Source organism: Rhizopus microsporus (genome assembly GCF_002708625.1).
Source record: "Rhizopus microsporus ATCC 52813 unplaced genomic scaffold scaffold_6, whole genome shotgun sequence".
Classification (NCBI taxonomy): domain Eukaryota; kingdom Fungi; phylum Mucoromycota; class Mucoromycetes; order Mucorales; family Rhizopodaceae; genus Rhizopus; species Rhizopus microsporus.
In genome coordinates this window covers 667,148-681,939 of record NW_019671921.1, presented here as the reverse complement: position 1 = coordinate 681,939, position 14,792 = coordinate 667,148, and the positions used below count along the sequence as shown (strand labels likewise).

At 37.7% G+C, this 14,792-nt stretch overlaps 5 protein-coding genes across 5 annotated transcripts; 2 read left to right on the top strand and 3 right to left on the bottom strand.

Moving 5' to 3' along the window:
* Positions 1-1,477: 1,477 nt before the first annotated feature.
* On the bottom strand, positions 1,478-3,410 carry RHIMIDRAFT_291291 (uncharacterized protein). The gene is made up of 5 exons (XM_023613801.1): positions 2,757-3,410; positions 2,574-2,689; positions 2,451-2,514; positions 2,217-2,394; positions 1,478-2,158 (listed from the first exon to the last, which is right to left on the bottom strand). Exons 1-5 carry the CDS (start codon positions 3,306-3,308, stop codon positions 1,818-1,820), a joined length of 1,251 nt encoding a protein of 416 aa, XP_023467320.1. The 5' UTR covers positions 3,309-3,410; the 3' UTR covers positions 1,478-1,817.
* Positions 3,411-4,827: 1,417 nt separating this feature from the next.
* Positions 4,828-5,721, bottom strand: RHIMIDRAFT_279878 (uncharacterized protein). Its single transcript, XM_023612873.1, has one exon. The coding sequence runs from the start codon at positions 5,357-5,359 to the stop codon at positions 5,180-5,182; it is 180 nt and encodes a 59-aa protein (XP_023467319.1). The 5' UTR covers positions 5,360-5,721; the 3' UTR covers positions 4,828-5,179.
* Positions 5,722-7,046: 1,325 nt separating this feature from the next.
* On the top strand, positions 7,047-8,539 carry RHIMIDRAFT_201354 (uncharacterized protein; the record flags this gene model as incomplete). Its single annotated transcript, XM_023606531.1, has 6 exons — positions 7,047-7,150; positions 7,202-7,287; positions 7,337-7,414; positions 7,465-8,024; positions 8,045-8,240; positions 8,295-8,539. Coding segments are annotated over 6 exons (1,269 nt in total), but the record flags the coding sequence as incomplete, so codon positions are not given.
* Positions 8,540-10,067: 1,528 nt separating this feature from the next.
* Positions 10,068-12,853, top strand: RHIMIDRAFT_250766 (uncharacterized protein; the record flags this gene model as incomplete). The annotated part of the gene is made up of 2 exons (XM_023610754.1): positions 10,068-11,871; positions 11,937-12,853. The coding sequence occupies 2 exons, from the start codon at positions 10,068-10,070 to the stop codon at positions 12,851-12,853; spliced, it is 2,721 nt and encodes a 906-aa protein (XP_023467317.1).
* Positions 12,854-12,906: 53 nt separating this feature from the next.
* RHIMIDRAFT_236661 (uncharacterized protein) lies at positions 12,907-14,775 on the bottom strand (the record flags this gene model as incomplete). Its single annotated transcript, XM_023608609.1, has 4 exons — positions 12,907-13,097; positions 13,146-13,404; positions 13,464-14,299; positions 14,355-14,775. The coding sequence occupies 4 exons, from the start codon at positions 14,773-14,775 to the stop codon at positions 12,907-12,909; spliced, it is 1,707 nt and encodes a 568-aa protein (XP_023467316.1).
* Positions 14,776-14,792: the final 17 nt, after the last annotated feature.

Below are 14,792 nucleotides of genomic sequence, written 5' to 3'. Positions count from 1 at the left end.
ATGAACTATCTTATCATGAATAGTATTTCAGATCAGATTGCGAAGCTAACTGTCTTTGTTCATCTTTTAATTCTTGAATTTTTTTAGCATACTATTTGTAACTCGACATCGTTAACCAACTGACATATGAAGTACCAGAAGCTTGCTTATAAATACAGCTAGGGATGACTTCATTTGAATGCAAAAGTAAATAATGATTTACAAAGACTTGTGCCCTGAACAATATCTGTCGAATACTCTCACACGCGGATATTACCCCTTGTCTAAGCTTATCACGGTAATCAATGACAACATATATTACAGTGTTTAATATATGAAGCAAAAGATTACTTACTGTTGTCAAACTTTTAACAAGCTTTGCATTATCATTGATATATCTAGAAGAAGCGTAAAGAAAAAGTAGTCCGCTTGATCAACGGATGGGGATCCATCTAATGTAAAAGTACGCAATAGAAAAGGGGTAAACATAAGCATCGCTAGCTGCATATCGCCCATTGATACAGTTATTTTTCAAAACACGCACATTTGAAGCGAAGTAATATTGAAAAAATAAAGAGTTTGCACAGCCAGTCTCTATGAAAGTAATGGCTAATATAGATAAAGATGACACCGCGGCTTATCGAATTTGTTGAAACCGTTATGTATATTCTGAATAAACATGAAAAATACAGATTTTATATTGTCATGGATAACTGCAGAATCCACCATTCTTCTTTTATTGTGGATACGATTAACAAAAGAGGATACAGGTCTTTTCTCACATCACATCAAGTTCAAAAAAGGAAAAAAATATCACAGATTTACTCGACTTTTTCAAGGGGGAGAAATGACATCTGGAAGGTCTGATGCCTATGGCATCAGCAGTTACAAACACATCAAGCCTAGATAAAGAAGTAATTGAATACATGAAAAAAGACACCGTCAAAAGGAAAATGACTCCTGACTTTTTGCTTTTGTTGGAACCAATGGCTTCTTGGGAAAAAAAAATTAAAAAATAAACTGAGCAAGAAGCATATCAAAAGATGTACTTCTTTAGAAGGATACTCAGTTCTATTAAATGAAAAAGAGACGTTTGACATTTGTAAAATAAGGCATGTCTAACGTGAGCAAGAGATATCTATATTTTAGAGAGTAAGCTGATTACTTCATCTTTAGCCATTGTGTCATTTTAAGCTTCAGAAATTCCAACAATAGTTGAATGTCCGTTGTGGTTCGTTTTTTTGTTATCATCATCTGATCATCTTGAACCTTGTCAAAAGACACGTAAATTAGTCAAAGATACTCCTCATAACAGAGATGAATAGAATACAGGATACACGTATACACTGAATAGTAACTGTTCCTGAAAAAAAAAAAGTTATTTCGCATAAACAACTTGTAAAAAAACTCAGTAACCATGACGATAGATTGTGGAATGACCTCAAGAAGAAACTCTAAATTCAGACAAGTACAAGAACTGTAGAATACATAGCAAAATAGGAGGAGGAGGCTACTACTTGTTTATTTGTATTACAAATATCAGGTAAATTATGTACACGTCAATTTTTTGTATGTTGTATTACATTTAGTCTCTTTTTTTTCTTTTGTCCAGGGAGTGACTAGAAAGGAAGGGGGGCTGGTTTATATGAGAGAGAGAGAGAATGTGTGTGTGATTGTTCTGTGTCTAAAAATAACAAAATGGCATATATAAATTTCAATGTTGAATGAATAAGGAAAGTATGAGGTTTGGGTATAACAAGTGGGCATATATAGAAAAGGATGGATTCAGTCATAAAGAATTAGATCATAGTGGTTGCAGTAAAGAACGTATAGAAATTTCAGTTGTGCCATTTTGGCTTTCCCATATCTTGACTCTGCTTACGAACACTTTGTCTAGACGAAGGTCTGTGTTGTATAGATGGAGAAGCAGTGCGTTGTGACAGAGATGGAGAAGCAGAGCGCTGTAAGTAAGATGGAGAGGCTGAACGTTGTAAGTAAGATGGAGAGGCTGAACGTTGAAGAACAGGAGGAGAGGATTGACGAGATATGTTCCTCGACATCTTCACACTCGAAGGTCTTGGTAATGGCTTAGTTGAGCTATCGGACACACGTCTGGTTGAAGGCCTTTTCTTGAGTTCAGTAGGAGAGGATGAACGAATAGATAGCTTTTGAAGGATTTCTAATGAATAACAATGAATACATCATAAAGAGAGAGAGAGAGAGAGAGATAATATTACCTTCATCTTCCTTCTGATAGGTATAATCTTGTAGTACCTTGCCAGATTGTTTTGATTTCTGAATTAATGCAGATTCAGCTTGTACAATCAGCTGTTCAAGGGCGGATCTTATTTGATGAAATGCTTTATCAGCTTCCGCCTCCTCTTCTGCTAACTCTTTGTTATACAACAAGGCTGTCTATGAGAGGGAGTAAGTTCATTTGATTATTATCTCAATATTTTATTTCTGCTTACTTCATCCCGGTCGTCTTCATCTTCCACGTGTTTATCCGAAATGGGTGTCAGGGGTGCTTCGGTCCTATTCTTTAGGGTTACTACCATTTCATTATTTAATTTATGTACATCATCTCTTGTTACCCTTGTTGTAATTTCTTTTCCAACTCGGCTATTCGTGATGCTTGCTGTCTTAATTTAGCTTCAAGACTTGCATTGAGCTGTAGTAGGTTTTGATTTTCTATTTCAAGATCAGCAACCTATATTGAAAATGATGTACATGGTTACCATATAAACAAACCTTTATTGGCTTTCATTTTTTGTTACCTTTCTGTTTGCTCTTGCTTCTTCCAGCCAATGTTCGTGATTATTTCCTTTGTTAACAAACTCTCCTTTGCCATTCATGATAGTTCCATGCTTTACTTTTGCTACCACTTTGATATCTTCTTCTTCCTCATCATCGTCTTCCTCTACTTCTTCTTCTTCTTCGTCTGTTAAGCCATCAATACTATCAAGTTCATCCTCTTCTTCATTATCAGTATTTGTGTTATTGTGATGATCAGAAAAGGCTGAGAAAAAAGTTGACCTTGATAAGTTAGAATTACTTCTTGGTCTTTGATAAAATCGCTGAGGATTGATACCAACTGTACTAGCTGGTGATTTAAAAGTGTTTATGTTGCTCTGAAAGAGTGATGCAGGATTGAATATAGTAGGTTGTGGTCGACTATTAGAAAAAGTAGAAAAATTTGAAATGGTAGATATTTCAGAAGGCGAGGATGCTGTTGAAGAAGAAAGTGAATCGTGTTGATTTGGAAAAGGTGGAGGTGCAGGACGGATTATGTTTAGAGCCTTTGGTAATGGCCTTTCTTTAGCAAACATAAAAAAGTAAGGTAAAGGTAAAGAAAAGAGAAAAAAAAGGACTATGAAAAAAGAGATAATTATTTTGTGTACTGTGTACACTTTTCACAAAATATTCGTGCAGTTTAAAAATAAAAATTAATTCAGGCTCAGGAATAAACTTTGGCCATTAAAAGAAAATTATTCCGTGCTTTCAAGAAACAAACGAACACTTTCTTTCTTTCTTTCTTTTATTCATTATTGTTTGCTTTTATTTACAAAGACAGAAAAGGAAAACACATGTTGGACGATGAATAAAATCAAGTTTATACACTCGATTTGGAAGTGGATGATGAAGTTTATCTAGAAAAACAGGCTTGACCTTTTGACGTAAAGTCATCTCTGAGACAAAAGGAATTCAAGAAAACTTATAAACGAACAGCTACATTTTTATTGACGAGACAGCTTTTCATATCAAGCATTCCATATTTCCGTAGCACGGTCGAAAAAAGGAAATCGCGCTGTTATGGCTGTGCCCAAAGCAAGAGCCCAAAACAACAACTATTTTGAGTGCAATATCCCCTTTTGATGTAATGACACCAAAGAAAATAAAGAATGCGTGTATTTCAAATAAGAGAGAGATTAAGGCTATTAGAAGTTCCAAAGGCGGAACGGCTTTCAATTTCATAGGAATCAATATGAGAAATTTGAGTGCAATAACAATACAAGACTGGTGGTATCAGAAAATACATTGAACAATGCGACTACGACAACCTACTCGAAGGGACCAGGCCGCGTAGAACTTACCCAGAAACCCCAAAAAGCGCCCCCAGTACAATCCACCATTAGTGGTCGTGTGCCTTGTACCCGTAAGCTCAATTTCCTTGCAGCATCCGAATATGGTTCGTTCTGCTTTCACCTCAGTTTTCCAATTCGTCCATTCTTACAAGTCCATCTTGGTTAATCATGTCTTGTAATAACAATTTTTCAAAGCTAGAAAGCAAACAGAAAACAAGCTACCGAGCTTAGGAAATATTCGATATTGATTCAATCTTGAACCTGGCTGATACTTGGACAACTATATCGAGGCCAAGGTCTGATCTAAGGATCCTAAAACACAAAGATGTCTCATTCGTCGAATTCAAGAGACAGCTAATCGGTGTTACTCTGATTGTATGTCTACCAGAAGAGATTAAGCCCAAGGCAAGCAAAATAGGCATTATGAAGGAGGCGGGCCTGGCCACAACAAGATTCAAGGTCCATTCTCTCTGTTCGATCTCTAGAATAAAGGCGGTTATTGCTTGTGTTTCTCATTGATACTATCAGACTATATGTTAATTGGAGCCTAAATAGCCCAACTTTTGAAGATTATTTCTACAAACCAGGAGACCAACAGTTAGACGGTTATGAATAAAGTATATTTAGCGTTACTTCATGATTGTAATATGCATATATTGGCTTATGGTGAATAAACAGTACAATATCACACTTGATTCTATTTTATCCAACACATGTTCAAGTTTAGAAGGGGAGAAACTCTAACTTTAAGAATAGCTAATGTTTAGAGGATCTTTGATTTTCATATTTGAAATTATACAATTTTTAAATAAAAGATACATATCTTTATTAAAGAGAAGTGAGGTCTGATTTATAAAGGTATTTATTATTAGCTTATTAAGTAAAAATTACGTATAATCGCGTTTGCAATGATTCGTTCTTGTTCTGTTGACTGTCGTCGCAGTTATCATTCGAAGAATGAGTGACTAACGTTTCGACAAAATCTTCATACTTTCTTTCTTCGTTGCTTGATATACACTGCGCATGAAATGTATGCAATATATACATGACTCTACTTAGGCATTCAAAAAAAGCCGTAGTTCTTTGCTTAAGTCGGGAAACGAAAGTGGTCAAGCTCAACCATTGTGTAAATGTTTTGGTTCATATACTGTACTAAGTAAAATGTCATGTTCGCCCCCAACAGCTTGGATGGCGATTTTTCCTTGACTTTCATGAACATCCAATGCATTCTTGCAAAAGACTCCTAGCCTTACAAGATCTAAGTTGACCTTGTTATGGTTGTTGCCCGTGGTCATGTCCTTCACCTCAACATAGCCGAAAGTTTTCTTTTCCTCACGCCCAGGAATATATGGCCATCTGGCCTACGCTGTGTGAAGGAGATGTTTGACTTACACTCCTTGTTGAGCTCGTCTGTAAAGTCGAACATCACGGGATTCTCCGAGTGAAAGTCGTCGAAAAATGCTTGCAGTATCGGCAGCAAATACCTGCAGCAAAGCTTGTGTTCCTTTGCTGTATTTTGATTCGATGTGTTGAGAAGGACATCCAGAGCGCATACGATAAGCTGTATACATCTTCTTACGAAAAAGCTTTGCTGATAAACTACAATTTGATGAAGTTTTGATACAATTAGACTGAATGAGTCACATTATTAGCAGAGAAAGAAAGAGAAAAAGAGAAAGGTTCATGGCAAAAAGGGAGAATGACCTTTAAATAAACAAAAACAAACGTTGTCAACCAATTACATCTTATGAACTATATTAAGTGCATGAATCTATGGGCTTAATATGATGTATTGTAATTTTGGCTTGTGTATGAAATATATCGTTTATTTGACGAAAAAGGATGTAGTCTTCTATAATATAAAAGTAGAAATACGATAAAACTTACTATCACCTTTATTGATAGGTTCAAAGATTCTTTGACCAAGTCTATTAGTGAAATTGAGGAAATAGTTCTCATGATCACGTTCAACATTTTTACAAAGAAGAATAGATGACATGGCTAACATGCGTGGAACATGATTTTCAAATGTTAAAAAAGATTTGGAGACTACAAGATCTTGAACAAAGTTTCAAGAGTTATGAAAGCAAAGGCTAATATCTAACTCTTCGACATAGTAATACTCGTTTGCATTAGCTGATAATTTGTTATTACTTGATAAGTATCCGTTTATCTTTTCAAACGTTGAAGCTGAGGCCTGACGCGTCATGAGTCGAGTGCAGAAACACGAGATTCTTGGAAGCATACTATATCAAATTTTTGTAGTCGTAGATGTCTTATATAGTATTTTTGTGTTTGTAAAGAATTGGATTCGATCAGACTATTAGCATTCAATGAGACATAGCAGTATATGATATTATTCCGCATAATTATTGAGGGGAGTTCGAGGTAGACATGCTCGGCTGCACTTCTAGGGTGAGGTTGTATAGATAACGGCGAGGTCTGTCAGTCAATGATGCACATGCGTAAATATTAGGGTATTGCTCCTTAAGAAGAACCATACTCTGGCGATCAATGTATTTCCCTATCACAGCGGAAACGTCGAACAGCAGAGCTTCATTAGTTCCAGACGCTCTGTAGAATCAAGTCTGTAATGTGCTCCAAACAGAAACATCATAACTATGTGAAGGTATGTTGTGATTGTTCATCAGGAACATTTTTGTTGCTGCCTCTACTGCTTAAGCATAAGATTTATTCTTCGCTTTGGTATTGGCTGTAGAGAAGCTAAACACTAAAAACCTAATTTTTGCTTAATACTGTACGTCATTCCAGAAATATAAACCAAAAAGGAAATTTTTTTGTTTTCTGTTTCTCTCTCTTTTTTTCATGTCCAGTTCAGATATTCGCGATATACTGCAGATCAGTCCACCCAAGGAACCAATTCAAAAAAAGCTCAAACCAGCTACAGAAAAGAGGCCAGGTTAGGACAAAGTAAATTATTGTGGTTGAATATTTGATTAATAAAGTAAATTATTAGAGGGTATTAGTAGAGAATTATACCAGCTCATTGGAGGAGCACCACCTGTTGCATTTGTAAAACCAACTTTTAAATCTAAATTTCAAACAAACAAAAGGGCAACACCATGGTAATATATTGATTTCTTTTTCATGCAGCTTATTGAAATAAGTGTGGTTAGGATTCATCAAGAATTTATCAATCCAGCCAGAAACGATGGATTAGTGCTGAAGCATTGGGTGAAGCAAAGTGAGGCAGACAATCAAGGTACTGATGGAAGAGGATAATTAAACAATTCATTAATATGTGCTAATAGGCTATGAATTTGCAAAGTTCAACAAGACGATTGACATTCTTCAATATACAGACGAGGACTATGAAAAATACTTGACAGGTTGACTATTCTCATAAATGATCCAAGACTGATATTAACTATAATAATAGATAATGATTGGAGTAAAGAAGAGACAGATTATTTATTTGAATTATGTAAAAAGTATGACTTGAGATTCCCAGTGATTGAAGATAGATACAACTATGAGAATAAACAGAGAACAATGGAAGATTTAAAGGATAGATTTTATTCAATCTACAGAAAACTCATTTTAAATGGAAAAGGACCCACTACAGGAGATTATGATAGACAAGTACTTGCACAACAATATGCATTTGATAAATCTAGAGAAATTGAAAGAAAGAATGCGTTGATTATGCTATTTAATCGAAAGAAAGAACAAGTAGAGGAAGAAGAAGCATTATTAGTTGAAGCAAAGAGAATCGAATTGAATGAATCCAAGTTGGCCAAAGAGAGAGAAAGTCTATTGAATTCATTGCAACTGGAACAGATTCAACAGATTCCATCCACACCAAATACACCATTGAGTGCTAATCATGCAAACAATTTCTCTTCACCTGGAAGCATCGGAATTACAGGTGGCACAGCATCAAGTATATCATCAGACATGAAGGTAAGCATTGTTTTAATAAAAGGATGGACTGATTTAGTTTAATTACCGGTATATAGAAAAAGAGAAAGTTGCAAGAAGAAATGAAGAAGGGAAGAAAACTATCATCTGCTACTATGGACGTTGTTGAACCGCCACCCGAGATTAAACGAGAAAAACTTACACCAGGTGTTTATGTGCGAAGTCAGAAATTACCTATAGTCAAACCGGCGATGCAACAAAAGATGATAAAGACACTAGAAGAATTAGGAATTGGTAAACGATCATTAGAAGTATGTGGTCATGATGATTTATTCCTCTCTTTTATAGGACCAAGGCCCATTATGCCAACGGCTATTATCTGCCAAAAGTTTGAACACTTGCAAAATTCTATTTTGAGCATGTTTGAATTAAAGAAACTAGTCGATAAAACGGAAATGGAACACAAGGTTAAACTACAAAAAGGTGGAGCAGGAATAACAACAAATACAGGAAGGGTAATGCGGTTAAACTGCTCATTTATACAAATAACTAATAATTATCATAGAAGCGTTCATCAAGTAATGCAGGAGTAGTGATTGGAAATAGAGAAAAAAGGAAAAAATAAAAATAAATGTTATATGAGAGTCAATTAAAAAACAAGCAATCAATTATGTGATTATCTGCTTCAATGAGCTTTAACATGTTTTATTTAAAATACACATTAGCATTATTAGAATCGAATTGAGCAATTGCGGTTTCTATCTTTCGTTGGATCTGTCAGATCGATCAAGTCAGTAAGCTGTACTGATAATCGATATCTTTGTTCGATTAGATCTGACGTGCCTGACTTCTTGCAAAGCTTCCAAAATATATATATATATAAGTAGTAAGATATGTATATTCTTCAGGTTTGTGAATGCAGGAAGCTGCGCCAAAGAAGAAGGTAAGCCAAAGTGGCCAAAGAAGGTAAGTCGAGGTGGCCAATTTCATGCATTGTATAAAACCCGTCATGATCGAGCTTTGTGAGGTAAAAGATTATAGCAAACCCTATATTTACAAATTAGTCACTGTCAAGCGCAAATGTATGCATATAGATACAAGGAAATTGAATTACCATGGACTTGAAATGCAATTGCAGACTCAAGGAGGCAGCAATCGATGTCTTCTTTGCTAAAGTAAGCAATTTTTGCCAAACCCATGCATAAGCCTGCTTTATTGCATGTTGGTTCGGCAACCTTCACCTCACCATGCCCAAGAGTTTCTCCAAACTGCAGTTAATCAATAATGGATATCATGGCTTCTGGTCGTAAAGGAATATTTGAAGCAGGCTATTCTTCAATGCCTTTCTAAGGCTATACTTTGTTTCACTCAGGCCAAGTCCCTTTATTTTGTTGAATTTTAATCTTAAAAATAATGTGTTTTATTTAATATTACGTTTTAATGAGAGCGCAATAAAAAAGCCGCCTAGACGAGGCCAGAAGGGCTGTAAAGGAAACAAATAAATCCTTTTGTGCACAGGGGTAAAAAAAAGGTGTAATGTAGTTAGAAGGCGATCGAGGCTAAAGATTGTCTGGTCCCATCGAGCCAATGGGTGAAACGCCCATCCGGAGAGTTGGCTTCCTGGCGGAAGTAGCCGTGTTAAGGTTGTTCTATTTCAGAGAGAATAAAGCAGATAGTTGACCAGTAAAACCACCAAGAGTCAGCATACCTTGGAGAAACGCGAGGATTCGTAAGAAGCTTGTTGAGAAGAAACGGCAGAGGACCCAAGTTGAAGATCTGGAGGTATAATCGCTGATGCATCTGACAGCATTCAATGACGTATGGCCAGTTGAACATACAAGTAAAGTGTTTTGAACATTGTCGTGGTCTCCTTCCAAGCAGCCAGCCAAGGCCGCTAACAAATACAGCGACTACACTCTTGATGGATTATGAGTATCCATAGAATTGGATCAACAGATAATTTGAAACGACGCACTGAAGGGAAGCTTTGGTCCATGACTTTACATTCGTTGTAGTAAGCCTTGTTGCATTCAGATAAATACAGCATAATAAAGAGCGCGGGCTCAAAAGCGGTCTTTTTCTTTTTCTTTTTTTTTTACAGCTTGTCTGAACTCGGGCAATATGGACCAGTCATCAACTCAAAGCATTCTCATTCATTTAAATCAGGGCAACTACCAAGCAGCACTTGACCTTGCTACAGAACTCAACCTTGACAAAACAGTCATTTATAAAGCACAATGGTCACAGCTATCAAGACAGAAAGGAACACACATTCAAGAAAGCGATCTTGAACTATTGACGCTTGTGAAAGACGATGATGCTTGGGTAGCTGTTCAATGCTTAAATACAGTGGTGGATGAACCCAATGTGCAAAAAAAGATTATTGAACTAGGAAAAGAATGTGCCATGAAGCAGACAGAGGCGATTGTAGCAAAACTCGATCCACAATACACACCAACGACACAAGAACTCACTTGGCTACGAACGCGACACTATTTTTTGCAATACTCGGACCGTTTAGAAACTATGATCAAGATATGGTCAAGCTTAATCGACAAAGGATCTTTTGCTGAGGTCTATAGTCAGTTTCGTGATTGCAATTTGATTGCTTTGGCTATCGAATCAGCTAGAGAAGGGAATAATATTATACTTGATGCATTGTTTATGCATCATGGCAAACAGCTTCTTCCCTACCGACTATTCATTCTTTCACAGATACCAGAGACAGCCGATCCGAGCAGTTTTGACTTACCTCACGTCACGAATGATCACGAAGATCCATGGTTACAGGAGCCTTGGAGATCAGATTTGGATATTGTAGAGCAGGATTGGGTACAGGATTTGATCCGACTTGATGTGCCAGAAGAGGCTGCCTATTTAAAAGCACTGCACGATAATATTCAATCTACAGACTATCCGACCTCTCTGAAAGTCATTGCTGGTTGGTATATGGAACGTGCTGATGCAGCAGATGCTATTGGTTTGAGCACCCACGCTTTAGAGATTAGCCGATACGCCCAAGTGATGGGAGTCACTGGCATAGAATCTGAGCTAGCAGAGTATGAGTGGCTATGTAAATATGTCTACTATTCCAACGACAGTAGATTCATCAACTTGAGTAAATTTCGAGAGTTATCAAACTATGAAGTGTTGGAAGGATTATTGCACAACACAAGCTCAAAGACAATCATAGATGATATGCTTCGACTTGCCTTGCCATGGATCGAAGTATGTAAGAGCAGAAAAATACAAGAATACGAGGATGAGGAAAAGGCAGAATTCTTGTTGCATCGATGGTTGCTTGGTACACAAGCAACTCCCGATCATCTTGACCGATGCTGCTTGATCTGTGAGCATTCAAAACCGACTTTGGCAACTGAAGATCGTGTGATCAAGGACAACTTTGACCTCTCCAGGCTTGTTCTTTCTATTATCTATTCCAGTGATGGCTCACATATGGAATACTTGGTGCGTTTATTTGAATGTCTTCCTATCTTTCCAGATACCCCTCAGCAAGATACGGAAGTAACAGATATGGCAACCATTTTACCATACGCAAGCACTCCCCTAGGCATATTTACGGCGCTTCAAGAAGCCGGACCCTTTGGTCTGACCAAGATGATGGATACCCTGCAAGGTCACCTTAGTTCAGCTGAGATGCTCGCTAGATACCATACGTATGTACCTCTCCGTTGGTACTTGGAAGATCAGCCAGTCAGTTCACAGCGACAGTTATGTATACGTATAGCAAGTCAGGCAGCTGGTGGTGTAGAATCAGGAGGCGCTCGCTTCGATCAAGACGATGATTGGCGCGAATTGCTCGATGATATGCTTCGGTTGCAAGATGACGGAAAAGGTGTCTTTGGAAAACTGGACTCTGAGGAAGTTTTGGAGATATTCTTTAGCTCATTATTAAGATGCGGACGTAAGTGATACCAAGTAACAAATAAAAAGAATGGGAGAATGATAATTAGTTCACATTCTATATAGGATTTAAGCTTGCCAAAGAATTGATATTAGGAAGAAATAAGCTGATAGATATAACAAAAGCTGAAAAACTAGTCATAGACGCCGAAAGAGAATTCTTTGATAATGCAACATCAGGAGACATGTATTCTGGTGATTTAAAGCAAGCCTGGGATTGCCTCAAGGTCCTTCCTCCTACAACACAAATAAAAAAAGAAATAGGTCTAATCGAAGCTGCTCATACACTTATTGCAGAATATAGGGTGCAATATCAACCTGGAATTAGTTTAATGCCAATTCAAATACGACAATCTAATGATCGACTGGAATTTATATCCAAACTTCTAAACATGAAACGAGATATTTACAACCATCACGAAAAAGTTTTGCAGCTTGTGACAAGATTGGGATATAATGAGAGCGACACGCTTGCAAAGGTGAAGGCGATTTCTATGTTGGCCAGTGCTGCGCTTGTGGAAGAAGACTATTTACAGTCTTACAAACTTTGTCAAATTGCAGTGGAAATGGCTTTGAACAAGTCAACCAAGCATTCCAGGGCGTATAATGATCAAGTGGACCATACTGCTTGGCAGATCTGTTTCAACTTGGGCAAGCTAAAGTCATTTGACGATGTGAGTAGAAGATTAAATGTGCTGTCAATGGCAATGTCTCTAAGTCCTGCCGAGCATTTACGAGACGTGCTGGCCGCGTGGCGTGAGTTGGATGCAACAAAGCCAAGTCAGATTGATTTGGCACAATTGGATGCAGACCGCTATGAAACCAATACAGAGTCAGCATCCAACTGGCAAGGCCTTTTACAGAATGCTACCAAGCAGTGGAGTCTTGGCGATCTGCTAGCTGGTGCAAGTGGAGAGCAAACGGAAGGTGGAAAGCGAAAACGAGATATTGTTCGAAACGTCGTGGGCAGTTGGTTATTCTAATTCATATTAATACATAAATTGTTTATTTTTTTTTTATGGTAATCTACAAAATTTTAGAATCCTGATAGTCTTTTGATGGTATCTGAGAGAGCTGGAATAGATGCTACAACAACGCCTAAAGTACCAAATATTGCAAAAGCAATAGAGGACATACCACTTGCTTTTGGATTTTTACTTATGAGATATGCTGTGCCAACGCCATGAGAATGACTTCCCATGGTAATACCAATTGTCATGTAATCATCTATAAAAAATAAGCAACGCTTTACATTGATAGCAACTAGTCCTTTACCTTCTTTCACTCGAGTGATCTTGAACAAGATAGGACCAAAGATAGGACCCATGATCCCAGTAAAGACAATAATGCATGTAACCACGCTTTGATTTGCTCCTAAGACCCGACCGATAACGATACCAATCGCGGTTGTCACTGATCGAGAGCTCCAAACAAGACTATCATCGGGTGTACAGCCAATAGCATGAGCAAACATTGGTGTAATGAACATGACTAAAAAGGCAACAGGAGCGATAGAGATGATAACAACGATCCACTAAGAGAAACAAATGAGCGATTAAAGGAGCAAATATTATTTCATTTTTTTGGTGTTACCTGGCAAACCAAGCTTGGCCTGTTTTTGTATACATTGAATGCTAATGAAATGATGGAAACGTCCATTGTCGTTGCCAATATATCACCGGCACCTGGCCAGCCAACATGAGTCTTCTCGACCAGAGAGATAAATGTGATCCCACTCTTGTACAGACCAACACCGTGTATGATATCGAACCCCTTGACACGTTCAAAATAAGCAATACCGGCCATAACGGCAGCAGATGTGACGATGATAGGATGGAAGATAATACGAAGCTTTGGTGGAAGCCTACAGGATGCGGAATATAGAAGAACAGTCATTGATAAATAAAGAAAGAGCCTAAAGAAGGGCATAGCCGGATTGTTTTCGGGAAGCGGTAGGAATATAAAAGCACAAAAGCAAAATATCAGAAAGAAGGAAAGGTCGTCAAAGTTGGATTCCTTCATGCACCATACAGCAAAGCTATGTAGTGGACCATGTCTATGTTTGGAGGGAGCAATATACGTTTGAGCAGAACTGTTACTACAGCAACAGCCGTGATGGTGTACATGATTATCCAGATACGAAGAGCGATCGGTTACTGTATTTGAAGAGATTGCATCACCCGATATGTTTCGCATATCGTTCGATGGTACGATAACAAGTTCGTTTGCTTCTTGTCTGATGGCTTCTGGTATATCGATTGCTACAGTTTCTTCCTTCAATATCCTGTTGGTATGCATTTCGGCCTTTTCCCCAGAGAGCGGGTTGGACATGGAAGCTTCTTTGCCAAGATTGAAAAGATAAAAGATCAAGAAGCGAGAGGCGCGAACTAAGAGGGTTGTGATGATGAATCCGATAAAGTACCCGACCACTATAATCGTTATGTGAGATATGCATTAAAAGGATGCCGTTCAAATGTCACTTACTGAAGACACAGATCATCCTGCCTACTTCAGGACCAGGTGTTGGTGAGTTTTGTACCATTTCGACTACGGCAGGTACAAACATGATATTCATACTTCTCAGAGCAAAAGAAGAGTAAGGGTCTATCAATTGAACAAACTTGTCGGTGTATGTCGGAAGGATTGTATGAGCACAGATGAGCAAAAAGAAGACCACGATCATGCCTGCGACGTTTGAAGGGAATTGATGCATATGTGGCATTTGACGAAGCACGGCACTAACTGCCCAATTGAATAGTAATCCAATGGCAAAATATAGTATATTCAGTGTCCATCGTACAAGATACTGTCTAATACTAGGTAGATTATGAACATATGCAGGTACTTGCTGTGCAAAAAATAGGTTGATGGCACGTATCGCCTTGGTATAATACTCTAGTTTCATGATCTATTTACAAATCT

Bases quoted from the DNA above. Each gene is read 5' to 3' on its own strand.
- RHIMIDRAFT_291291 (XM_023613801.1), bottom strand. From the start codon at position 3,308: ATGTTTGCTAAAGAAAGGCCATTACCAAAGGCTCTAAACATAATCCGT. The intron at 2,690-2,756 runs GTAACAAAAAAT...TTTTCAATATAG, and splicing joins AAGCAAGAGCAAACAGAAAG to GTTGCTGATCTTGAAATAGA. The intron at 2,159-2,216 runs GTAATATTATCT...GTTATTCATTAG, and splicing joins CTATCAGAAGGAAGATGAAG to AAATCCTTCAAAAGCTATCT.
- RHIMIDRAFT_279878 (XM_023612873.1), bottom strand. From the start codon at position 5,359: ATGACCACGGGCAACAACCATAACAAGGTCAACTTAGATCTTGTAAGG.